At 41.7% G+C, this 25513-nt stretch overlaps 2 protein-coding genes across 5 annotated transcripts in view; one reads left to right on the top strand and one right to left on the bottom strand.

Moving 5' to 3' along the window:
• Positions 1-3657: 3657 nt before the first annotated feature.
• Positions 3658-15124, top strand: rad51d (RAD51 paralog D). Of its 3 annotated transcripts, XM_056284740.1 has the most exons (10): positions 3658-3839; positions 3944-4005; positions 5938-6056; positions 10278-10359; positions 10613-10747; positions 10862-10957; positions 11112-11202; positions 12457-12527; positions 12768-12932; positions 13277-15124. In XM_056284740.1, the coding sequence occupies exons 1-10, from the start codon at positions 3758-3760 to the stop codon at positions 13373-13375; spliced, it is 1002 nt and encodes a 333-aa protein (XP_056140715.1). In that variant the 5' UTR covers positions 3658-3757; the 3' UTR covers positions 13376-15124. The 3 variants fall into 3 exon arrangements, with proteins under 3 accessions (XP_056140715.1, XP_056140717.1, XP_056140716.1); XM_056284742.1 differs by lacking the exon at positions 13277-15124 and having other exon boundaries at positions 12666-12903; XM_056284741.1 differs by lacking the exon at positions 13277-15124 and having other exon boundaries at positions 12663-12903.
• Positions 14655-25513, bottom strand: part of lig3 (ligase III, DNA, ATP-dependent) — a 33116-nt gene continuing 22257 nt past the window's right edge. The window contains exons 10-22 of one of the 2 annotated variants that reach the window (XM_056284738.1): positions 23580-23711; positions 23097-23176; positions 22546-22633; positions 22222-22299; positions 21902-22025; positions 20260-20402; positions 20068-20142; positions 19135-19281; positions 17510-17660; positions 15722-15801; positions 15539-15622; positions 15132-15379; positions 14655-14787 (exon numbers count right to left, since the gene is read on the bottom strand). In XM_056284738.1, the coding sequence (XP_056140713.1) occupies positions 15146-15379; positions 15539-15622; positions 15722-15801; positions 17510-17660; positions 19135-19281; positions 20068-20142; positions 20260-20402; positions 21902-22025; positions 22222-22299; positions 22546-22633; positions 23097-23176; positions 23580-23711 (1416 nt within the window). In that variant the 3' untranslated portion in view covers positions 14655-14787; positions 15132-15145. Of the gene's footprint in view, positions 14788-15131; positions 15380-15538; positions 15623-15721; positions 15802-17509; positions 17661-19134; positions 19282-20067; positions 20143-20259; positions 20403-21901; positions 22026-22221; positions 22300-22545; positions 22634-23096; positions 23177-23579; positions 23712-25513 lie in introns of those variants that run through there. The other variant, XM_056284739.1, reaches the window with a different exon arrangement.

Here is a 25513-nt window from a genome sequence, read left to right as displayed (position 1 = left end):
GTACTCTGTGGGGGTACCGCGGGAGTATGGGGTACCCGGGCAGTTGCTACAAGCCATCCGGTCCTTGTATAGCCAAAGTGAGAGCTGTGTCTGCATTCTTGGCACAAAGTCAATCACGTTTTCGGCGGGTGTCGGACTCCGCTAAGGTTGTCCCTTGTCTCCGATTCTGTTTGTGATATTCATGGACAGGATCTCAAGGCGCAGCCAAGGTGAGGAGTGTGTCTGTTTTGGGAACCTCAGAATTGCATCTCTGCTCTTCGCAGATCATGTTGTTTTGCTGGCTTCATCAGAACGTGACCTCCAGCACTCACTGGGGCGGTTTGCAGCTGAATGTGAAATGGCTGGGATGAGAGTCAGCACCTCCAAGTCTGATACCATGGTTCTCTACCGGAAAATGGTGGCTTGCTCCCTCCGGGTTGGGGATGAGTTGTTGCCTCAAGTGAAGGAGTTCAAGTATCTCGTGGTCTTGTTCACGAGTGAGGGTAGGATGGAGCAGGAGATTGACAGGCAGATTAGTGCAGCATCAGCAGTAATGCAGACGTTATACCGGGCCGTTGTGGTGAAGAAGGAGCTGAGCCGGAAGGCAAAGCTCTCAATTTACCATTCAATCATCGTTCCAACCCTCACCTATGGTCATGAGCTTTGGGTAGTGACTGAAAGGGTGAGATCATGGATACAAGCGGCTGAAATGAGTTTCCCCCGTAGGGTGTCTGGGCTCAGCCTTCAGACATCCGGAGGGAGCTTGGAGTAGAGCCGCCGCTCCTTCGCATCAAAAGGAGCCAGTTGAGGTGGTTCGGGCATCTGATTAGGATGCCTCCTGGGCCCCTTCCTTTGGAGGTTTACCGGGCACGGACAACTGGGAAGAGCCCCCCCCCCGGGGTAGACCAAGAACTCGCTGGAGGCACTACATATCCAATCTGGCCTGGGAACACCCTGGGATCCCCCAGGAGGAGCTGGAGGGCGTTGCTGGGGAGAGGGACGTCTAGAGTGCCCTTCTTAGCTTGCTGCCACCGCGACCCAACCCCAGAAAAGTGGCTGCTGCTGCTGCTGATGATGATTTCACAGTTGGGCCCTGGCATCAGGGACCGTGTGTGTGTGTGTGTGTGTGTGTAAAGTAAATGTTGTTGTCTGACGGTCAGGGACCTGCAATAAAAACTGGAAGCTCTTCCCAATAGTAATTCCCATTCAAGTTTATTAGATTCTGCGTTGCTGCGTTTAATGGTAGTATTCGTAATGGTGTGAAACAGCGATGTCTAAGGTATTTTATGAGGACAACTAAAACATCTTTTGTCGTTGCTCTTTTGGTTTTGACATATTTCCATTTCGGGTCAGTATATCCCATATTCATGCAATGGTAAAAGCGATTGCAAGCTTTCTATACTTTCCAGACGAGGACGCTTTGCTTCGTTTGCCAATGTGAAAGTGTTCTGCCACTCTCTCACAACCCCTCCCTTATTCCCATTCAACTCAAACAGACACACATGTCCAGACATCAAACTGAAACAAAAAAACGTATGCGAAGTGCAATAACAAGCCTTTCTGCCTAGAGGCCGCTGTTTCGCACATTGCAGAGTATGCCTTTAAATACAACTTTGAATCACTGCTATGGGACGTTTTCAAGACGTGAGTACCTGCAGCTAAAGATGGCGCTGGTGTTTGGAGTGTGTTGAAAGAAGTGGCTGAAAGAGAAAATTGGATGTGATCGACTGGGTAGTTTTAATAGTGCTGTTTGTGATTGGGTGCAATCATTAAAAAAACACTGCTAATAAAGTTAAAGAGAGAAGTTAAAAAAGATGTAACCCATGCTGAATTTGATTTAGTTCAGGGTTATGTGCTACTTGAGAAATGCTGCAAATAAATATTTACCTTTTATTGGATTAAGAGAGTAATTACTTTGCTGAACACGTGGAACGTGTTTTCCCGGGCTGTCTTGAGAGTCGAGAGTATCAGAAAAATCCTTAAATTACTTGCACGCACGCACGCGCACACACACACACACACACACACATGCACATAATGAAGTCAAGCTAATCTATTTTAACGCCGGGATGAAACATACATCACATGTATTATTTATGGCGGATATTTTAAATTTATATCTGATACGTGGATGTACATGTGCTCATATAATACCTCCTAGACCTGCGATTACTTCAGTCTTCTTTTCCCCTGTCACTGAAGTGGAGGCCATGAAATATGTAATTAACTTTTCTGCTCAGTGTACATGTCCGTCACAACAAAGTGGGAAAAACTAAGTCAGTAAATAAAAACAAAAGGTTGGGCCCCTTGCTTTGACACGCCCAAACACACACGCCATGTTTGTCGGTGCCCACGATAGAAACTTCCAGTTCTGAATCGCCTCTGGATCGCATTTCACGCGAAATCTGACCAATTTATGGCACACAGACGGGATACCATTAGAGACACATTACCTCATTTCAGGACATCTTGCAAACACCTGTTTTTACGAAATATCGCTAGCTTACATTTCTCACTGATTTCCAAACAAATGCTAGCGCTAACGTGCTGAATGTAGCTTTGCGAAGCGCTACTGCTGTTGCCCATAACAGATTTAATCACGCTATTAGCCAAATACCACATCAATCCCAATATAACCTTAAACTTGATATGTGATCATGAAATCGAAAACCACTTTCTCTTCCAAGCGCTGCGTGTTAGTGTGCATTAACAGACCGATCTGCGGAGTATTGATCAAAGGAATTCGCAGTTGTAAGAGCCATCGTGGGAAAGATGTTTGTTACCGTCACAACGCAATTCGGAAATTAGGAGGAAGCAAATAAATCAGGAAATCCGTTGAATACACCTGCGAAACGCGTTTGGAAAGGTTCAAACTGGATGTCACACAAGTATGAGACTTGAAAAGGAGGTGTGGTTTTTGAAGGCTGAAACGAGCTAATTTTGTATGATAAAATGTTTTATTTGAATATATTGTCACAGAACTTTTACATGCCTAACCTTATATTTCGGGGGGGGGCGGGGCTAAATCTTAAAACATGACAACATTTATTTTCTTTAAAAAAATACTATCTCCAATAATGAAAAGGTATATTTTGGGATGCTTTTTGACAACAGATTTATTAAGCACGTTATAAACAGAATATATCAATGGAAAAGCGATTGCCCCCCACCAAAAAAATAAAACAAAACAAAACTTATTAGCCGACTAATTTAAGGACCTACAATTGGTGTCAGAAGCGTGCTTATTCAGACTTTTTTTTAACATGCTGAATATGACAGGGTGTCAATGAGAAGTAGCCTGTTGGTCCCACTATGGTACCCTCCTAATGGATGTTTTCTTTTTGGTTCTAAATATCTCCGATAATAACCCCAACTTGGATGACGTTCACTATTATTTAAACAACATTAACCGTCAGACACTGCGCATTCTACGGCGAGTCAAGTGGGACAATTTTACCTCCTTTTTCCGCGCGACAAAACTGCTTTTATTAGTTGCCTGGTTGTGGTCACGTATTGTAACGTTTCAGAAGTACATTACTAGTTTCTTATGACAGTCCTTCGTCACTGTGGTCACTAAAGGTGGCTTTAGTTTTAGTCCTTTAAATTTGTAAAAAAAAAAAAAAAAGTATTTTCAGTTCCGGAAGTGCGTCAGTGTGTTTCGTAAGAAAACGCTTTTCAAACTTGCGCCCTACTCTCATGATTTCATGATCATGAGATCACAAACAGTTTGAAGTACAACCACCTTTCGCTTACTGAACAGCCATAATAATCTGTAGTCATGGTTGTCTTGAGAGACGGAATGTGTCCTGGGCTGAATGAAGACCTAATCCGTGAGTTGAGCGCGGCCAACATCAAAACAGGTTTGTGTTGTGGGCGTCCACGCGTGTGTACCTGTGTGTGTAGGGTTGAGAAGGTTTACCGCTTCAGCTCATCCAACAATCACGATTACTTTTTATTTTCACAGTGGAGCACCTGGTTTCAGATGATATTGAAGAAATTGCTCAGAGATGTTCTGTGTCCTACAAGGTATCTATGTCCAACCTTTCTCCCACAACCCCTCACATGTGATATAGATAGATGGATATTGCGCATGACGGCCTCTAGTTATTGATATTTGGCGCTGCAGAAAGATATCGGATTCCTTAATTCATCTACTTGGTTTTGTTTTTCTACTTCCAAGTTTTCTTCTTCGACTTCTTGGTTTTGTTTTTCTACTTCCACTGCTTCGTCGTTGTGTATTCTCTATGTTGAGCATCCCACTGTTCTGATGATTTGGCCTACCTTGCTGAACATGTCCTAAAGTAGCACAAATTTATAGCGACCGTAACCCAAACCTTGCCTAATCGTAACCCATGTTACCCTAATCCTGACGTGCACAATAACACTTGGTGGGACCAGGTAGGTAGGGTGAAGTGTTAGAAAATCACAAAATCAAATTCCTTGCAGGCTACATGTAAACAAATATAGTCAAAAGAGACAGGGAGTCATTCAATTTGGTTCATCCTTAAAACGTCCTCTTTGTTCGCTAATTAAGAGGCTGTCTTTCATCCAAGAATTATAGCCAATATTAAGTGTACAAAACGTCAGTGATGCCTGCTCTTTCCTTGAAATTGAAAGACAGGCTTAATTCATTTGAAAACCATGATCCCTGGTTGATCCCTTTGTCCTCATTGGATCAGTGCAGAGGGAGCAGCTCAAATAACGCGTAAGACATTTGAAACACGGATTGTGTGTCAGAGAATATACAAGAAAACAAGACTGAAATATCTTTAAGTTGTCTATGCCAGGTGTGCTGGTTTGAGTGTGCCAAAAACTGAGATGCTGTAGGGTTTTAATGCGCCATGCAGTTTAACCTCTGAGCGATGAGATAGAACAAACTATCTGGAGTGTAGATCGGCCACCAGCCATTTCCACACGACCATAAGAAGCATTGTAGTCCGCATGAGTCAGCGTCTTTCCACACCTTTTTTGAGTCCATATCCTGTAAATTGATGTTGTTCTCAGCACAAAAGGGAGTGAAATGCATTATTAGAGTTTTGGCACACCGTTTTTGTACTGTTGTCATAAAGTCTGATGGCAGTGGGGACCAAGCGGCACTTGAACCCCTCTTTGGGACACTGTGAGCTGCTCAGCTAAAGTGCCCCTAATTAAGTCAAGTCATGTTTATGTCATTCGAATCACATAGGTGCAAAATCAAATGCAATGCATATCTCTCAGCTCACATGGTGCAACAGTCAGGATCCAGTAGTCAGAACATTACTAAAAAAGTGCAACAGTCAACACATGACAGAACGTTAGCACAACAGTGCAAGACTAAAATAGTATTGTTTTGGAAGTCCATCATTGAGTGCTCATGTTTTTGTACCATCCGTATATATCCCCCGCTGCCTCCAGGTTTATTCTACTTCCACAGCTAGCCTTTCTTATCACCTTGTTCAGTCTCCGGGTGTCTCCTGAGTTGATTACAAGTATACTTTCTATCAATCAGGCTTCCGCCATTATCTTGAGAACATACTACAATAGCCAGGGAGCTGCAACTGAATTGATGATGAATGCATCAGGAAAAAGTATCTTAATCCCTCCTTGATCCCTAACTAGCTAGGATCAGCTGACCCTCGCACAGATGAATTAGTAATTATTGATCAGTATTTTTCAAATAAAGTACACATAAGTAGATGGTGGTCTATGTGTCAATTGTGATGCAGAATTCTTGGTAACATAGATTATAAAAATAACCTTTCAAAAACACCCTGTCCCTAAACAAGCCCAAGTTTCACCCAACAGCCCCAAGCAATTTCAAGCCCAAAGCGATTAAAACAGCCCGACCAGGCATAAAACTATCCAGTCTGCTAAAACTGGTTTATGATGATGGAGCATGTAAAATGTTATGTGGTTGATTCATGCAGCAGTTTTGCATCCTCATCACATCAGTTTGGGCCACTGTGACTTATATTTCAGGCTCTGACCACCATACGAAGAGTACTCCTGGCCCAGCACACAGCCTTCCCTGTCTCAGGTGCTGATCTATACGAAGAACTTCTGAACTCCACATCCATCATCTCCACAGGAAATCCGAGGTAAATCTGATTTTGCACAAATAACAGGGAACATTGCTCTATCTTTGTGGCACTGGCATATTTAAAGGTGGGTACACCATAAAATTAGAGATTTCTGTAGACAGCCGTCCCCTAAACCTTGAATCCAAGAGGACCATAATCCTAAAGAAGAGATGCTCTCTGGAACCGCTTAATTTGCTATGAATGGAAAGCTAATCCTGTGCTCTTAGGTGACTTTTATTTAAGCTTATATACCCAAATGATGTTTACTTTATAACAAGGCTCGCTTTTCTTAACCAGCATATGTGCTGAAATCCCTGGAAAATCACTCCGCATGCTGTTGACGTATCCCAAAAGTTGTACACTTAATACACTGTCTGTGGTGCAGTGCTAGAAAGCAACATTTGTTATCCCAGATTGGAGTCTTGGCTCTTGCTTCTGCACTGTAGAGAGACTTTCTCATGTCACAACTGCAGACCGTCCAGGACCATAAAAAAAACATGCAAACCTAGGATTCCTGTGGATTACCAAAATTATTTGTAATTACATCCATCAGCGGAAATCTACTGTAACTTTCATGATTGCATATGATTTCAGGGACGCCACATTAAGTTGATTTGACTAGGGATGCCCCCCGAAACCTAGTTCTAAACGGGAACCGGTTCTAAATTAGTAAAAACCGGAGCATTTTTAAGAGCCGACGTTTTCGGTTCTGCTATCGGTAGTCGGTAGGTACTCGAGAAATCATGGAGTGAGATTTATATTGTGGCAATTGTGTTTTTCGAGGAATTTAAACGTCGCGAACATAATCTTGTTTGCCGTTTTCTCCATCTCTCTGTCTCTCTCTCTTACTGCGCGAGGGGCGGGGCTGTGCTGTGCTCCACACACTCGCTCACACATGCACAGACAGCTCTGCTTAAGTGCTCATCATGGCGGAGAGAACTAAACGTTCAAAAGTTTGGGTATATTTTTCAAAAGTCGATGACAACAACGCTCGTTGCCACAAGTGCAACAAATCATTTGCCAGTAAGGGTGGCAATACAAGCAATCTGTCGAAACATCTTTTGTCGAAACATGGTATTAATCTGCAGAAATGTGGCGTTTTCGACTGCTTTGCTCGTAGTGTTCCATCCATGTCCACTGCAGGTAAGCCGTATGAGCCATAGATACGGAGTTAGCTAGGCTAATAACGAATTATTACGAATAGGCCAATAAATAAAATATAATTGCTTAGCTAATTGTTTAGCTACAAATATATAAGCCATAGATACAGAGTTAGCTAGGCTAATAACAAATTATTACGAATAGGCCAATAAATAAAATATAATTGCTTAGCTAATTGTTTAGCTACAAATATATAAGCCATAGATACGGAGTTAGCTAGGCTAATAGCCGGGGACACTATAAGTCAGGAGAGATCATGACTCCTGCCGGAGAAGGCAGATATGTTGATTTTTCTGCAGAAGAACTGTTAGGATAATGTTCTAGGTTCTTGTTTGTTTGAACTTCCGTTAGCCTTTTGCTGTAAAAATTTATTTTTAATATATACATATATATTTTCTTTATCTTTATCTACTTTTATTTTTTATCTTATTTGTTGCTGTTGAATGTTGATTATAAAGTCTATAATTCAGACGCATTTAAAACATTGCTGCTGCTGTTGCTGCTGAATAAATGATATTTGTTTATATTTATATAAAGTTATATAATAGAATAATAAAGCAATGTCGATTCTGTTCTTAATTAAGTGTCTTTTTTTCTTGCATAATAATCAAAAAGAACCGATAAGAGTATCGATAAAGTACCGAACCGATAAGCAGTACCGATAAGAGTAGTAGTATCGATAAAATCCTAACGATACCCATCCCTAGATTTGACCCATCTTGTCAAATTGGAATAATTTATATTGTTGCAAAATTGAACTTGTTTTGAACTGTATCATAAAAAGTGTGTTTCTTGGGTGTGGTTGCTTTTGATAAAAAGGAGAACAAATGGCAAAGCTGAACAAAGTGTTTCAGAAATCGACTGACACTGGCAACAGTAGATTTTTCTTTTCTTTGAGGACAAATTTAGGTGGTAGTGCCTCCATAACCGTCAGGTCTGTTTGGTTTGAGGATAGACACAGCGCTGATTGATGTTCTCAGCTACAAGTGTGACTCCTAAAAATGCCTCAATTTTACTACTCTATAAAACAATTTAGTGCATCAGAGAATGCATATTTAATAACAACACAAAATAGCCAACTTTCTGTGTCTGCAAATATTTAGTTTACTCACATAACTGAGATGACTTCCTGTGAACAACCTGCAGCATTACCTTGCACAGATCAGTATTATAATAAGATTGGGTGATCTTCTCTTGGCTGCTACAATACAAAGTCTGGCAGATAGGTATTAGAAATAAATGTCTAGTAGGCTAGGGCAGTATCTGGACAAATCTGTTACATCGGCCAACATGGCATAATTTACAGGACTTGTAAACCCACTATTTCAGTATAATTAATGACCACACTTTTTTGGTAGGGCTTATTAAATGGTTTCATAAATTAGTCTTTGCTTTGAAGTTGTGCTCTGAAAGTGAATCAGCCATTATGTGAGTGAGACCATCATCTGGTTGTAATGTGTCATGGCTGCGCTCTACTGGTGAAAACGTGAATTGATTGAATAATGATCCCCAAACCTAATATTGTCTAATTGTTTTAGTGCTTTGTGTTGTCTAGCAGAATCCACTGCACCATTTTGGCCATTCAGTGGTGGCTGGCTTCATTTTGCGGAAATGTTGGGGTGGGGGTTAGCCCAAATAGTAAAAACTGATGGCTGTACATTAGTATGCAGGGCTCCTACACATCCTGGAAAACCTGTAAACTTAAGACTAGTTTTCCAGTCATGGAAAACACCTGAACAATGATGAAATTGATCAGATGTCATGGAAATATGACTGCGGTCGTGGAAAATAATTATCAAGTTAGGTTATAAAATTGTATGTTTATCTGCTGAGATTATATATTTTTAACATTTTTGTAGCTTAGGTTGGATATTTTTGTCATATTTTTAGCCTTTGAGATTGCATGTGTGCTTGAAGTTTGGGTAGTATGTTGAGTTACCAGCTAAAAAGATACAGAGTCCGTTTAGAGACTGTTGAGGCTTGAGTGAATAAATGGTAAATGGACTACACATCACTTTTCTAGTTTACCGACGACTCAAAGTGCTTTACAGTGTATGCCTCATATTTACCCATTCACACACACATTCATACACTGATGGTGGAGGTTGCCATACAAGGCGCCAACCTGCTCATCAGAAGCACTTAGGGTTTCAGTGTCTTGCTCAAGGGCACTTCAACACACTCTCGAGGAGCCGGTACTTGAACCAGCGACCTTACAATTACTAGACGACCAGCTCTACCTCCTGAGCCATGCCAGCCCTAATACTGATACTAAATAATAAGATCATCCATGACCAACGACTGTCAAGTTTCAAGTCAAGTTTTTCAAGCAAAAGTCATGGGAAGTGTCCTGGAAAATGATTGCCAAAAGAGTGGAAACCCTGGTATATTTTTGAAAATCAAGGATAAGTGTTGCGATGTGTAGGAGCTTAGGATGAGCAACATGTTTTTGTACTTGTGTTCACTGTAAGCTGTCAAAATGTCTAATAGACACTGATTTATGAATCGTTTGTACTGTGTTTGGTCTAAATTACAAGTATGGGTACATCCATAACCTTTTCTCTGTAAAACATCATTATTGTCATGGGAGATTGTCATTCAGCCATATGAACCCCTATATTTTACTATGGTAGTTGTGGCTGTCCAAAAAAAAACACAAACAAGCTCATCTAATGTTTATGTTAAAAAGTGTGTGGTGGAAGTTTAATCTGAGTAGAGATAGCGAAGGGGACATATCCAAGAGGCGTGTAACTAACTGAAAAATTGCACCCATCTGATTAGACTGATGATATGTCGTCTCCTCTTGACAAATTGTATTTGAAAACCACAGCTGGTGGTTGAGCTTAGGGGCAAATGAGGAGTGATGTGGGGATATTAAAATAAAAATTAAGAGGCAGCAAATATTCCCCATGTAAAAATATTAGATGTTCCAATGAACCTTCCAGCTGTGGTGTGTTTACTGAACTAGAACGTTTTTCAATTTGCTTTGTTTTTTATATTTGAGTTTGGCTGTATGGATGTGGTTGGACTTGATATTTTAGTCCCTGTGCTGAATGAATTGTGCCTTGTACCCCACAGTTTAGATAAGCTGCTGGATTCCGGCTTGTACACCGGAGAGATAACGGAGCTGTCAGGAAGCCCAGGAAGTGGCAAATCCCAGGTGCACATTACCCAACTTCTTATCGCACCATTTGATCATTCTGGCTTTCAGTTGAGAGAGCCCCGAGCCACAGTTTACCACATTGTTTTAGTTAACCAACAGTCTGAAAAAGCCATGCAGGATTTCTGTTGTTTTTACCTTGTGTGATACGAGAGATCGAGAAAGCGTTTGACCAGTTTGTCGTGTATGTTGTCCACATAAATTGTGCATGCTTTTGCTAAGTGTTCCTGGTATTCTTCCTCACTTGTTCTAGGTATGTTTCGGTGTCGCAGTCCATGTTTCCTATCAGCTGAAGCAGAGCGTGGTATATATAGACACAAAGAGAGACTTCACGGCCAGCCGCTTGCTTCAAATGCTGCAAGCTGAAACAAGTAATAGTGAAGAGCAGGTGGGTTCACAGCAAAATTCACATTTTAACCAAACACAGGTTCAATGATATAGCGTAAAAAGTAATGGTGTACAAAATAAAAAGGCCATTTGGCATTGACATTTAATTTTACAGATGGAGGCTCTTCAGAGGATCCATGTCTTCCATGTGTTTGACATCTTCTCCTTACTTAGCTGCTTACACAATCTCCGATGTGGTGGGCTTCAAAAGGTTTGTGTGTGTGTATTTGTAGTTGTATCTTCTCCTTCAGGATGGATTTAACCATGTCTTTATTGATTTTGTTAATGAAGATTCTTTGTCAAAGAGTTTGATGATGTGTATTTTTGTTGAAATATGTGTCTAATTTGAACTCATCTTCATTTAGGTATCTGTTGGTGGTGGCTCAGTTAAAGCTGTGATAGTGGATTCAGTGTCCGCTATTATCTCTCCCATCCTGGGAGGCAAACAAAAAGAAGGTAATCTCTCTTTTTGTGATAATTCCATCACATGTAGAGCTCTCTTGCCACCTAAGTTCTGCAAATTCCAGATATGTCAATCTCAAAAATGACTTAAATCAAGTAGGTCAGCGGGTTTCGGCAGTTGTATCACAATCGAAATCAGCAATCGGTTTCATATGCAAATTGGTGTGACCATTAACTAGAGTTTCGATGGTCATGTGTACTATTCACAAAGGATTGGGGAATAGTTGTAATCACAGCATTGTAAGATGGTAACAGATGTACTCTAAGCCCCCCCCCCCCCCGGTTCAGGGATGGTTGTTCCCTCTTCACATACAAATAGATGTCCTCTTTGACTCCCTGTTCAAACCAGCGTTCCTCCCTGTCAAGGATGTGCACATCCTCATCCTTGAAAGAGTGGCCACTGGCTTGTAGATGGGTGTAGACTGCAGAGTCCTGGCCTGATGAGGTAGTCATGGGAACAGAGATAAAAAGTTAGTAGTAACCTTTAGATTATCATATTAAATCATAAATATCAAACATGATGTTACCCAACTTATTCAGTAACACAAAGCCTCATTTGGCAACAGATGTTTTCACTAATACTAATGTAGTTACATGTTTTGAACACAGTGTCTAATCTAAGTACTTGTATCCAGACACACTTTCATTTATTTTGTTGCTAATTCATATTTCACCAAACACCAGACCAAAACAAAAAGTTTAACCATTTTAATTCAATGGGTTTCACAATGTCCCTGCAACAATGCCGAGATATACTAAAGGTTGCAAAATACAGCATAAAAACATATAAAGATTTATTAAACCAAAAAAGCAATTTAATTAGGCTTTGTTTTTAGAGCTACTGATCACCTGGTAGATTCATCCTTCATATCGTTAGAATTTTAATGGCATGATGTACTGTACCCCATATGGTTTACACTAAAACTGCTGGTGTAACACTAAATCCAATGTAGATGGAAGTTGCAGACAGGAGGGACTTCAGTGGCTGAGTTTATCTTGACACCGAGTATGTCACATTTTGTTTAGTAATATCTTTGATAAATGATTTGCTAAAAAGTGGGGTTTGCTTTATGAGCATATTTGATAGCCAAAGCCAACAATAATCACAAGATTGGGAATTATTTAATCGTAATGGTAAGTGCATCCCAGCTCAAGAGTGTCTGGATCCTGATAGTGTCAAAATGTTTGGATAGGGATGTTCAAAGTATTCTGCTCACGGACAAAAGCTTTTCAATTGCCTCTCTATAGGCATGTCCTTAATGATGCAAGTTGCGGGAGTGCTTAAGACAGTGGCAAAGGACTTCAATGTTGCTGCTTTGGTAAGGACAACAAAGTCAGTGCTGCTTAATTTGCTGAATACATTATGAACCATGACATGAACTAATGGTTTGATTCATAGAATCACAGCATAGCTGCACAACTTTTTTTCCCCCTCTCTCCTTATGGCTCGGCAGCAGCATCACCACACTGTAATACATATAAACAGAATGAAGTACAGCTTTCATAACCCCTTGGGAGAGAGTGGTTAATGACTCAACTACTGGTGAGCTTATCTACAGGTGATGAACCATGTGACGAGTGGTGCCGACGGGGAGCTGCATGCAGGACTGGGTCAGTCATGGAGTCACATTCCCAGAACCAGGATCCTGCTGGAACGCAGCAAGAGTGCCGACTCCTCCAGTTGCAGTTTGTGCACTGCTACACTCGTCAAGTCTTCCAGACAGGTACCGGTACTATGTGATGTATCCATTTTCATGCCAGCCATCTGAGTACTGAGCCTTTCAAAAAGGGGTTTTGGTGATGGTGAACTTTGTTCCATTTCAGAACAGATCTAGCCAGGTCTGCTGGTTTAAAAGTTCAATTTGAAACCCTTCCTGTGCCTATTGATAGAAAGCAAGCTTGCATCAATTTTCTCAAGAAATAAAAATGTCTACAGTCTGTCATGTTTTCAGTTTTGGCACATTGCAACCGTTTTATCAGATGACAGAAAGAAACAATGGACATTGCTACATAAGTTTTGTTGAAAAAAAAGGTCTTAATGAATGTTGTCATCTGCTCTACTTCCTAGCCTTGTCACATCAAACAAGAGTTTGACTTGCAGTGGTGGAGTAGGACTGAAGAAGGATCCTCGGGAAAGAGAAAACTTAATGACTCTGATTCCTGCTAGCACTAAGTAGAACTCTGATCCAAGCCTTTTTTCAAAATATCCGTCTCTATGGAAACCAGTGTTTTCTACAACTGTATCACAATTCCTTTCATAAAATTATTTGCACTTTGGATGAAACGGTTGTTAGTTACTGGCACCTATTCTTGATATTTTCACTAAAATGGTAATGGCTTGAAACTTGCCCCATCATATCTTTGAGATGCTTGTTTCAAGCATTTAGGGTTGCCTCTACATCTGCTGGGGTATTCTGGTGTGGCTGAGGTTTAAACTGGTCCATTCTGTTGAAGGATGTTTATGTGACTTTTAGCTAAGATCTGAAAGAAACAATGAAGACTTCAAGTGCTTTTGTCTGTCGGCTCAAGGAGGGTAAGTTTGTAGAAATTTTACTCCAAGCGTTAAATTGGACTACACCAAAGCTTTTTATCCCCTTGCTTGCTTAAAGGAATGCCACTAACTATGGAAGCTACTGCTTTTTCTGTGTCACCTTCATAAAACTATTTTTTCACCACCTATACAATGCGAATTGGTGCAAGTGATCCAAAATAACTTAAACCATTTTATCTATTTCATAATTTCAGTTTCTCCCACTAAGCCAGAGTTATGTTCCACCAGAGTCAAATAACTGCATCACACTTGGTTTGGAAAGAAGAAATTTTACCACATCAGTTTTTTCTTTTTAAGTAACAATGCTTAACATAAAAATGACTTTCAGCTACCAGTTCATGTCTAATCTGATCTGTAGGGTACTGCTATGTTATTCCTTTGTAAAATCTATCTGATATGCTCAAGTCATTAAGCATTTTTTGCTTAAGCTAAATTATTTATACCACGTCAAGACAAAAAGGCCTATATCTACAGTAAACATTCATTTGTACACACTGGTATAAATCCATCGGTAGTTCCTTACTTAAAGAAAGACATGTGGATGGGTCTGAAAATGAAAGAAAGTAGTCCAAAAAACAACCTGGACTCACTCTGTAATTTAAACCTTGCTCCTGTACACATTGATCAAAAAGTACCCAAAAGGGCATCCAGGTAGCATAGCGGTCTATTCCGTTGCCTACCAACATGGGGATGGCTGATTTGAATCCCTGTGTTACCTCCAGCTTGGTCAAGTGTCCCTACAGGCACAATTGGCTGTGTCTGCGGATGGGAAGCCGGATGTGGGTATGTGTCCTGGTCGCTGCACTAGCGCCTCCTCTGGTCGTTTGGTGCACCTGTTCAGGGGGGAGGGCGAATAGCATGATCCTCCCATGCGCTATGTCCCCCTGGCGAAACTCCTGTCAGGTGAAAAGAAGCGGCTGGTAACTCCACATGTATCGGAGGAGGCATGTGGTAGTCTGCAGCCCTCCCCGGATCGGCAGAGGCGGTGATGCAGCAACCAGGACGACTCGTAAGAGTAGGGTAACTGGCTGGATACAATTGGGAAGAAAAAGGGGGGAGGAAAAAAAACAAAAAATCTTAAATTAGCACGTATACTTGGCCACTGTTTGTTTCAAAGTTTATAAAATACATAAACTTATTGATGACATCATTGTGTAAATGACCGACAGGACACAAGATTTTTCAATCCCAAAATTGGGGAACACCATCTCAGAGCCTAACCACACTTTGCAACGTGTCCAAACCACAATAATCAACCAAGTTCATTAGGTTGAACATGTATTCAGAGTTCTAACTCATGTAAACTTATAATGACTGCTTGACAGGTAAATTCAGTATATAAAACTTGGGTTTGTGTTGTAAGGTTGTTGACCTGTAGGTGTCTTTTCAACAAGGCGGCACCACATGCCTCTTGCGGATACACTCCCAAATCCAGCTGGCGGTGACTCTTTTAGCATCACTTTCCTCCTCGGGTTCTGCGAGTGTGTGTGTGGCTGAGACGGCGTCATAGTCTGGTACAAGGTCCCCATCGTAAGCTACAAAATATCGCCTCAGCTTGTCAAAGTCCTGAGTAGAGCTGGGCAGAAAGAGCTTAATCCCACTGAAGATGTCCAATAAAGTCTAAAGAAAAAAAAATGCAGTTCATAGTTAATCTCATAAAGAATGCTGATTCTTATTTTAACCTCCTACAGATAACACAATATACATAAGATTTGGCTGACTAAAGGTAGCTTGTGTGTACATACTGACTTTTGAATGCAGTTGGAACAATTTGCTAACCTGGTCATTACTTGATGCCTGACCATGAGGGGTAGCCTTTGGAGTGGTTTGTCCATTGCTGTGAACATTTTCACATTTCTTTGCCTGTAATGAAGTAGAGCTTGGCTGAAATGCATGACAGGGGAGAGGACAATTGCCTCAAAGTGTTATTCCATTTATAATATGAAAATGTCCTGTATGTACCTTCTTTGCACTGGGTCCTTCTGAGACAGGCGTACGAGGTTCAGATTTCACTGCCTTTGCTTTTGGTGTACCATTGTTACCTGTGGTGTAAAAGTATGTTATGATTATAAATTAAAACAGATTAAACTTTCATAACCATCTTTGCGATCTAATGTTTGGACAAAGTACAGATATACACCGATCAGCCAAAACATTAAAACCACTGAAAGATAAGTGAATAACATTATCTTGTTACAATGGCACCTGTCAAGAGGTGGGATATATTAGGCAGCAAGTGTAAGGATCTGAGCAACTCTGACAAGGGCTAAATTGTGATGATTAGACGACTGGGTCAGAGCATCTCCAAAACGGCAGGTCTTGTGGGGTGTTCCCGGTATGCAGTGGTCAATACCTACCAAAAGTGGTCCAAGGAAGGACAACTGGTAAACCGGCGACAGGGTCATGGGCGCCCAAGGCTCACTGATGCGTGTGGGGGAGCGAAGGCAAGCCAGTCTGGTCTGATCCCCCAGAAGAACTACTGTAGCTCAAATTGCTGAAAAAGTTAATGCTGACTATGCTAGACAGGTGTCAGTTAGGACACAGTGCATCGCAGATTGGTCAAAGTGCCCATGCTGACCTCTGTCCACCACTGAAAGTGGGCATGTGAGCATCAGAATTGGACCATGGAGCAATGAAAGAAGGTAGCCTGGTGTGATGAATCACATTTTCTTTTACATCATGTGGACGGCTGGGTGCGTGTGTGTAGTTTACCGGGGAAAGAGGTGGCACCAGGATGCACTAGAGGAAGAAGGCAAGCCGGCAGAGGCAGTGTGATGGTCTGGGTAATGTTTTGCTGGGAAACCTTGGGTCCTGGCATTCATGTGGATGTTACTTTGACACATTCCGCCTACCTAAACATTGTTGCAGACAAAGTATACCCCTTCATGGCAACGGTATTCCCTGATGACAGTGGTCTCTTTCAGCAGGATAATGCACCCTGCCACACTGCAAAAATTGTTCAGGAATGGTTTTGAGGAACATGACAAAGAGTTCAAGGTGTTGTCTTGGTCTCCAAATTCCCCAGATCGCAATCCGATCGAGCATCTGTGGGATGTGCTGGAAAAACAATCTGATCCATGGAGGCCCCACCTCACAACTTGCACGATTTAAAGGATCTGCTACTTATGTCTTGGTGCCAGATACCAGAGGACATTTTCAGAGGTCTTGTGGAGTCCATGCCTCGACGGGTCAGAGGTGTTTTGGCACCACGGGGGGGACCTACACAATATTGGGCAGATGGTTTTAAAGTTTTGGCTGATCAGTGTAATCACCAGCCAGATAATAAGATACATACACGCTGGGCTGAACATTTTAAAGTGATGATTGGTTGAGCAAAGAATTGTTCAACAAAATGAATATCTGATTGAGGCCGGCTTTTCCATGATGTGATCCTAGCTCAGACATCTCTTCAGAGTCTGAAGTCTTTGAGATGTCTAATCTATATTCCGTTTGTAGCTTTGATATTATATTTTGTATGTAGTTCCTTATTATTCAATGAGGCCATTTCAATCGGACCGAGTGATTTTTCTGTAGTACCATTTTTGGTAAGCCCTGGCTGATAACGCAAAAGAAAAGTCACCCACCTGGCACGAACAATCATACAGCGCAGGAAGTTACTTCACTTCCATTGCCTGTGCCACATTGTAAAGTGTCTGAATGCACCAATACCCATGTGCCTCTTTAAAAAAGCAAACTGCGCCATCAAAGTCATAGCCTAAAGTATGGATAACAAAATGCAACAGATCTTACTGGTCTTCTTGGGAATTACAGCTCCATGGGAGGAGGAGGATGGGGAGCTGCTGCCGCTGTTGCCTCCTGATGAGCCCTTGTCATCGTTAGATTTAGACGTTCCAGCTGTCACTTCAAAGTCACAGTTCTCTTTTGATATGCGGTACAGCTCCTGAGCAGGAAGATGAAATGAGAAAACATGGGCTATGGCCAACAGATGTACTATTGCTTGTCACAAGAGATTGAATACCTTTGGTGGACTAAAATCATTTAGAGTGGGCATATCTCATTCATAACATCAGCCAATTTTGGCAACTCGTTTGTCATCGTTGTCATGATGCCTGATGTGCTATACTGACTGCAGATCTGTTCTTTTGTCAGTGGCATCTACATCACAACTGACTTGTGGAGTCTGGGGTGTTCTGTTCAACACTGGGCTAGTAAGACTTCCACTCATTTGAGACATGAGTTTGATTCAGATTCACTATAAGCCACACTTGTATGTCAATTCCCACTTCATGCAATCTTTAAAACAAGATGGGAAAGAAATAGCCTCAAGTGATTCCAGTAGACTTAGGCCCTTTTTCTATTCATGGAAAACTTGCAAATAGATGACGTGGTAGGGGATATTCAAATGTAATCTAACTTTTATGGTGGAGTCCCAGAAAGCTGAATCAGTTCATCTGGACACGAGGTTTAGTGGGAGAAACGTTTCATCACTCATCTAAGTGACTTTGTCAGTCTCAGCTGACTGCAGGTATCCCCAACCTTTTAAACAGCACCTGCTGGATACCTGCAGTAAACTGAGACTGACAAAGTCACTTAGATGAGTGATGAAACGTTTCTCTCACTAAACCTCATGTCCAGATGAACTTATTCCCTTACTGGATAATTGAGCATGCATCCATCGAGATATTTTATGGTGGAGAATCTCTGAACACTGAGAAGACACTGCGTTGGTATTTTCTTCCCCCTCTGGTAGCATATGCATACCTAACCAGGTTGGAAGAGTTACATTACCAACAAGGTGTCAGTTATAATGCATGTAAATAAAGTGAGAGCGATGTGTGCAGAAATCTGTGTTTGGGGGGTGAAATTAGAGATCAGATTTCAATGTGTATCCAGCGCATTCTTTAACGCCAGTTGTGAATGGATTACAGCCAAGTCATATATCGGCCCAGACTGGAGGCAAGACAAGGCTCATTAGGACCCGGGAGGAAAAGACAATTTAAAAAACTTTAAAAAAAACCCACAAATTAGTAGTTCATAAATATGACTGCAGTCAAACAGATTTTATCACTGACTGATGTAACTTCCAAAGAGTAGTGCATCTCTTTTAAAGAAAAGTCTTAAGTCTGTTTATATGTGGTAGTGGTTAAATTGGAAATGAGTCCCCACTACAGCACTACTACTTCATTAAGAGGCATCAATCAAAAATGTGGCGCCACTGACTGCAGGCAAAGTAAATTACTCTTCGCAGGTTGTAGGGGAGAAACACCCCAACTTCCCCTATGCATAATATTTGACCTGTCATCTTGTTGCAAAACCCTCACAGGTAGAGGACATTGCTTTAAAAGGAAGTGATGTCTCACTTAATGAGGTCTTATGGACTGCTGATGTAATGAATTAATATGGAACTGTCATACTCTGAGCTGGTGCAGGTTGGTGGCACTCTTCCAGTCTTTGTCATCACGGATGCGGGTCATGCGGGGGAATCGGATGGAGATGCCATCAGCTGTGTGCATCTCTGATTTGGAAAACTCTGCACCTGTGATCTCCCAGATGGGTGCTTTCTATGGCACAGAGAAAACAGCAGTTTATATCCTTTATGTAAACAAGATGTGAATACTGGTCTGTATAGGATGAGGATCCGGCTGTTCAAGTACCCAGTTTCCCAAGTCCTTGTTTCTTTTTCTCCCCAATTGTACTTGGCCAATTACCCCACTCTTCTGAGCTGTCCCGGTTGCTGCTCCACCCCCTCTGCCGATCCGGGGAGGGCTGCAGACTACCACATGCCTCCTCCGATGCACGTGGAGTCACCAGCTGCTGCTGCTTCACCTGACAGTGAGGAGGTTCGCCAGGGGGACATAGCACGGGGAAGGATCACGCTATTCCCCCTAGTTCCCCCTCCCCCTCGAACAGGCCTCCTGACCAACCAGAGGAGGCGCTAGTGCAGTGACCAGGACACATACTCACATCCCGCTTCCCACCCACAGACACGGCCAATTGTGTCTGTAGGGACGCCCGACCAAGCTGGATGTAACAAAGGGATTCAAACCGGCAATCCCCATGTTGGTAGGCAATGAAACAGACCACCACGCCACCTGGACGCACCCAAATCCTCTTTTCAATCTTAATGCTGTTAAAAACAAAATCACTGTGGCTCTATACTGCTGCATCAATGGCAATTATTACACTCTGGAACAATATATTTGGAGAAATTACTTTAATAGCCATCTATGAGATATATTTTAACTTATAATGGTTGTTCAAAAAGGCTCCTGGGCCCAAGATACAACTGGGTTGTACTTGCACTGGCCCATTGGGTTAAATAAATGTGCTAGATTGGGAACTCTTACCTCAGGATCGCGGATAATGAAATCTGGATAATAGTTCTTGATGATTCTCAACCAACTAGGAATTTTGCTTGGCTCCTGGAAAAAGACCCCACAACCCACCAAACACACACACACACACACAAGCAATTAATCTTTTAATGTCACTGAATACACCACACATTTCAAATAAGCCTTTCAGTGGTCATTTTTAACCTTGCTTATTTTGATCACATCCAGCTCTTTCTGGAGCCTGGCCAAAGTGGCGTCATCATAGCCTCCGGAGCACTTGGTGACTGTGCACCACTTCTTGGAGTCCGGGTCATAACAGCCCATTAGAAAACTGGACATGATGCCCCCTGTTGGTTGTGAGACGACACAGCATTAAGGAAATTCCATTGTTGCTCATCAAAAGTGCAATTACCCAACTGCTTTTCTAAAGTATTTACATGAGGGAACATTTACCCCCTTGGAGACAGAGAAGAACTACTGAAATAGCATTGTCTGGGATGGGAGCCCATCATGGTATTTTTTTTAATCAAGTTACATTACCTTCCCATAAACATACATATACAAGAGATAAAGGTCAAACAGGATCCTTGTTTCTCCAGTAGGACCAGTGTAAACTCAAGACAACTGCAGAAACAGCCTTGTCTTCAAGTGCTCCCTGTCTGGACCAAAGACTCTGGAATATTCTATACAGTTAAGTTACCAAACTTCTCTTCCTTTTCATCCTAACTGACCTTTCGCAAAGTACCGCCCCAGAACGGTGCTTGTCCAATCCTACCTTAGCAATGGTCCGTCAAGCTTTCAAACACACAGCAAAATGCTGAAACGCTGTGCCTATGGGATCTGCAAATCAGATACTAGATATCTGAAAAGTTTGGAGGGGGTGTAATTTTCTTTCCCTTCCCGAAACCCAGAATGCAAGAAGCGCAATGTCGGCAATAGATTTCGCAGCATAGCAGACCCCATGGCCAGCTTAATCCATCCAAAATCAACAAAAATACCTGTCTGCTCCAAGCTAAGCTTGCTACTAGCTATTATTGATAGCTAATACAGCTAACGTATTATTACTGTTACTTTTACCCACACAATGCGCTGATTTCTTCCTTCATGTTTTGGTGTTTTCCGGCTACTTCCTGGATAGTTCTGAAATGCTTGACGGGCATAGCAACAGTAACTAAGGGGGGCGGGACTTTGCGAAAGGTCAATTTAACATGTCTAATTCCACTGTTCTCCTTTGGGCCCTCCACAGCACAAGTCTTATGGTGGTTGGGGAGGATGTAGACTAACCAAACTTTGCTTGTTACCAACTTTTTATCATTTCATTTCTTTAATTTCTGTTTAAAAACAACATGACAGATGTTTCCTATTGCTTTATTGGTTTGTCTTCACAGTGTGTGAATCTTCTTTTATAAATCTTTTAGCAATTTTACCCGTTCTTTGCTGTGGTTTATGTTTTCTATGTAGCCCAAGTGTTTTATGCTCCTTGCACACTGCCAATTTGCTTGCTAAGCATTGTCAGCTTGTGTGCTTTGTCCTGTCATCCTTGTTGATCCCTGCTTTTAAGAACTTTTGATATGAAAGAAACTTAAGTCATCTATATCTGAGGTGGACACACTCACCGCCTCAAGATAGATCTGTGCCCCCCAGTATGTTCATACAGTGTACTGTAGATTATGTATTTTTGCTTACATATGTAATTTTACTTTTACTTTTTTACATTCTATTTTTATTTTTATGTGTAATTTTGAAAAACGAATTAACCTTTGGAAAGTGAGAATAACTACTGAGCCGCAAAGCTGTTACATGACAGCTGCTCATATTTTTGTTGGTATCCTACGACATAACAGACCATTGGAGCCTTTGCCGTAGAAGGCCCCCAACACCACCAGATCAGCCGTGTCAGCCATGGCCCCCTCGTTCAGATAGTCCTTCTTCACCTTCAACCAGTGGCGCTTCCCTGGCTCATAGGTGCCCTGAAACCAACACACGCATACACACAGACAACATCTTGTCGTTCCCACTATATGCACACATTATTCATGTTTTTTCCCCATTAACACAATCAAAATATTTTTTTTTCTCTTAACTGTTACAGTCATTGATACCAATTTCCCACTGTCTGAATCCCTGGGCTGGTCTAGCTTGGATGTATTATCAAAAGCACCCTACCTTGACGTCTTTCAGCACCAGTCCCTCAAGGCCTTCTCTGATTACCCGAGTAATCATTTCAGCTAGGTCTCTTGCCCTCTGAAACACAACGAATCCATTTTGTCTATACATTTTATGCAATTGGGACAAATTTTAGAAACAAAGCCAAATCAGGGACTCTTTCTACTTACCTACTTTGCAATGCTTAATTATTGAGTTTTGTTTGTTTCTGAAAAAATCTTCTTGGTAAAGCAAGGAACAACCCTCCCCCAAAGGGGAACTGTTGCAGTTGGATGCATAAAGCAGGACCCTTAGTTGAATGTGTGGTTGAGTATTTTCACTCACAGTGACGTGCTTCATTTCAGAGAAGAGGATCCTGTTGGGGACCTCAACCATGTTGTCATGGAGAAACTTCCGGCGTTCGCAGAGCGGCCTGGAAAGGGCAACAGAAAACGGTGCAGATTTGTGCTGGGTTGCTCAAATCAAAAGGACTCTAAACACATTTGAACGGAACAAATTAAAATTCATATGCACGTTAAACAATTCATCTTGTTTACTAGGTTTATCCCCTCGCACTTTGCTGCTCAGCCCGCGAGAGCTTACAAAAAGCTTCATTTTTGTGACAAACATAGATTGTGTGAGCATCTCCCTGCCTGCTGTACACTGGAAAGAGGGACTGAAATAAAAACCTTGGCTAAGAAAGCAGACAACACAGACAGAACTAAGACTACAGTTAATAATTAAAACGTCCCAAGGGAAAGCAGCTTGGAACGGGGACCAAATTGTCAACAGTATTGCTGCTAAAAAAAACTAGCTGTTCGCACCAACCATGTCAGGACATTTTTTTGGTAGACCAAGATGAAACGGATATTCGGGATTAAACAACAAGAACTCACCGCTCCATGAGGCTCACACCATTGAAGTAGATGCAGTCGAAGACAAAAAGGCACACGTTGGCATCCTGGAAGGCTGCTTTCTGAAAGGAGGAGGAAGAGTTGGCGGCAAAGTTGTGCGCTTACATCAAAAAAGAAAAGGAAAACATCTTGCCCCGATTTTGTTTTTTCATTTGTTTTGGAAAAAAAAACAAAACTGCACACCTTAAGACAGGTGCGTCGGAGGAAGGTGCAACTTGAAAAGAAAGGTCGGACAGACCGAAATGCTGTAATCTATTATAAATAATTCAGCCGCATGCGAGACAGTGTGCGGCAGTTCTTTTCATTTGTGGAATTAAAACTTCCCCAACTCTTACAAACTGTTCATGCATAATGAATGTCCGTTGTCCACTAGCTTTTAAAACGACATTTTTGTAAGTAACTTCAAATAGATTTTTTTCCCAAAAAACTAGCACAGGTGTACATTGTGCCTTGCATGTTCCTTACCTTGTGTACGCCCAAGGTCCCAAAAGGCAAGGGTTTGCTGGTGGTCGTGTCAATGAGGAGGACTTCAGCATCCAGTATTATACTGTGGCCACCGGCAAAAGCCTTAGGGATGTACTCCTTAAAGTGGGCCACCTGGATGATGACGGTCATATAGGCAAAAGCTTAATGTGTAATGCATAATTTATTTATTTTTACTACTTTTATTAATCCCTGTGGGTAAATTCTCTCTCTGCATTTCACCCATCCTAGCCGTGTAGATAGGAACAGTGGGCGCCAGTACTTCTTTCCATTGCCTTGGTCAGGGGCACAGACAGGAGTATTAACCCTAACATGCATGTCTTTCTGATGGTGGGGGAAACCAGAGCACCCGGAGAAAACCCACCACAGACACGAGGAGAACATGCAAACCCCACACAGAGGATGACCTGGGATGACCCCCAAAGTTGGACAACCCTGGGGTTCGAACCCACTACCTTCCTGCTGTGAGGCGACAGCACTAACCACTGGGTCACCGTGCCGGCAAGACAATTTGACAAATTCTTTACCATAAACAATAAAGGACATCAGTTTAAAACACTTACTCACTGCCCCAGGTTTATGGTACCACAAGACCACAATGTCTTACCAAACCACACCTTTTAATCGTAAACTACTATGGGTTTACGAAAAAGAAAGGGATTTCGTCAAATGTGGATGATGTTATTCCATGTCACTGAAGAAATCTTATTATACAGCTTACTGTCCTTCACCGAGTCCCTCAAGCCTACATAGTTTTGGTCAAATCAATCACATGTTACATGGCCATTGTAAATCTAGTTAACTGTCACGGCAATTTGCATATGAAACCGATTGTCAGTTTTGGTCGTTATGCAACTGTGCTATTTATAAATTTGGGGATACCTGCAATCAGTTGAGACTGACAAAGTCACTTAGACGAGTGAAGAAACGTTTCTCCCGCTAAACGTGTATCCAGATGAACTGATTCAACTTTCTGGGAGACAAGCTGTTACCTACCCAGCACCAACATGTATTCTCCATGTTATTTTCTCAGTTCGGACAACAACACAAAACCTAGCTCTTTCACAATTTTCCAAGGCTACCCTTCCAACAATGAGGCACAGGGATAGTTCTGTTTTAAGGGGGTTTACTATGTGTCCTACTTATATAGAGTTAGACAAACTGTTGAATACTTTTTCTAAGTCTGTGCATGCAGTTTGAAGGTATATTGAATGGTGAGTTTAGCTTGATTGATGCACGGGTTAGTAGCAGCTACTCTCAAAAGAAGGGAGATGCATCTTCCTCTCTACCATAAATACTTTTTACTCATTAGTTTAGCATTAACAATTTTTCTAAGCCAACAGTTTCACAAGTAAATGCAAAACCCTAAAAATCAAATTATAGTTTTGAAATATTTTTCCTTAATGCACATATCCATCTTCTATGGCAGATGATGATGCGTATCAGTCTTCTATGGCAGATATGCGCATGTAAAAACAGTTCATTGAAGGACGGACTTTAATCAAAAAGCTTCTGCAGAAATGGGAGACTGTAAATAATATAGACATATCGGACTGATATGTATTGGGACGGTCTAGATTTATACACTGGACCCATTTGTGGAATGACCAGCTGCAAACATGTTTTCCTTATATGTCTGTACTAGATAGGATACTGCCTTTACCCCTGCAGCATGGTTATGTTAGAATAAACCTAGCATTAATGGCTGATCTGCAATGTAAATAGTGCAATGTTACATGCAAAATTCATAAGTGTTTTTTTCAGTTCAGAGACGATGAAGAGGAACAAAAAGCTAGGGCAACAGCAGCCTCTAGTGGTTTACACGAACCAATGACCACCAACAGCGGCTATTCAACTTTTTTAGCGTATAAGGTGCATGGCCTTAAGAAAGGAGGGCAAAGGCCTCTGATTACACT

Source organism: Lampris incognitus, chromosome 8, assembly GCF_029633865.1.
Source record: "Lampris incognitus isolate fLamInc1 chromosome 8, fLamInc1.hap2, whole genome shotgun sequence".
Lineage (NCBI taxonomy): Eukaryota > Metazoa > Chordata > Actinopteri > Lampriformes > Lampridae > Lampris > Lampris incognitus.
This window is presented reverse-complemented; position numbering and strand designations above follow the sequence as displayed.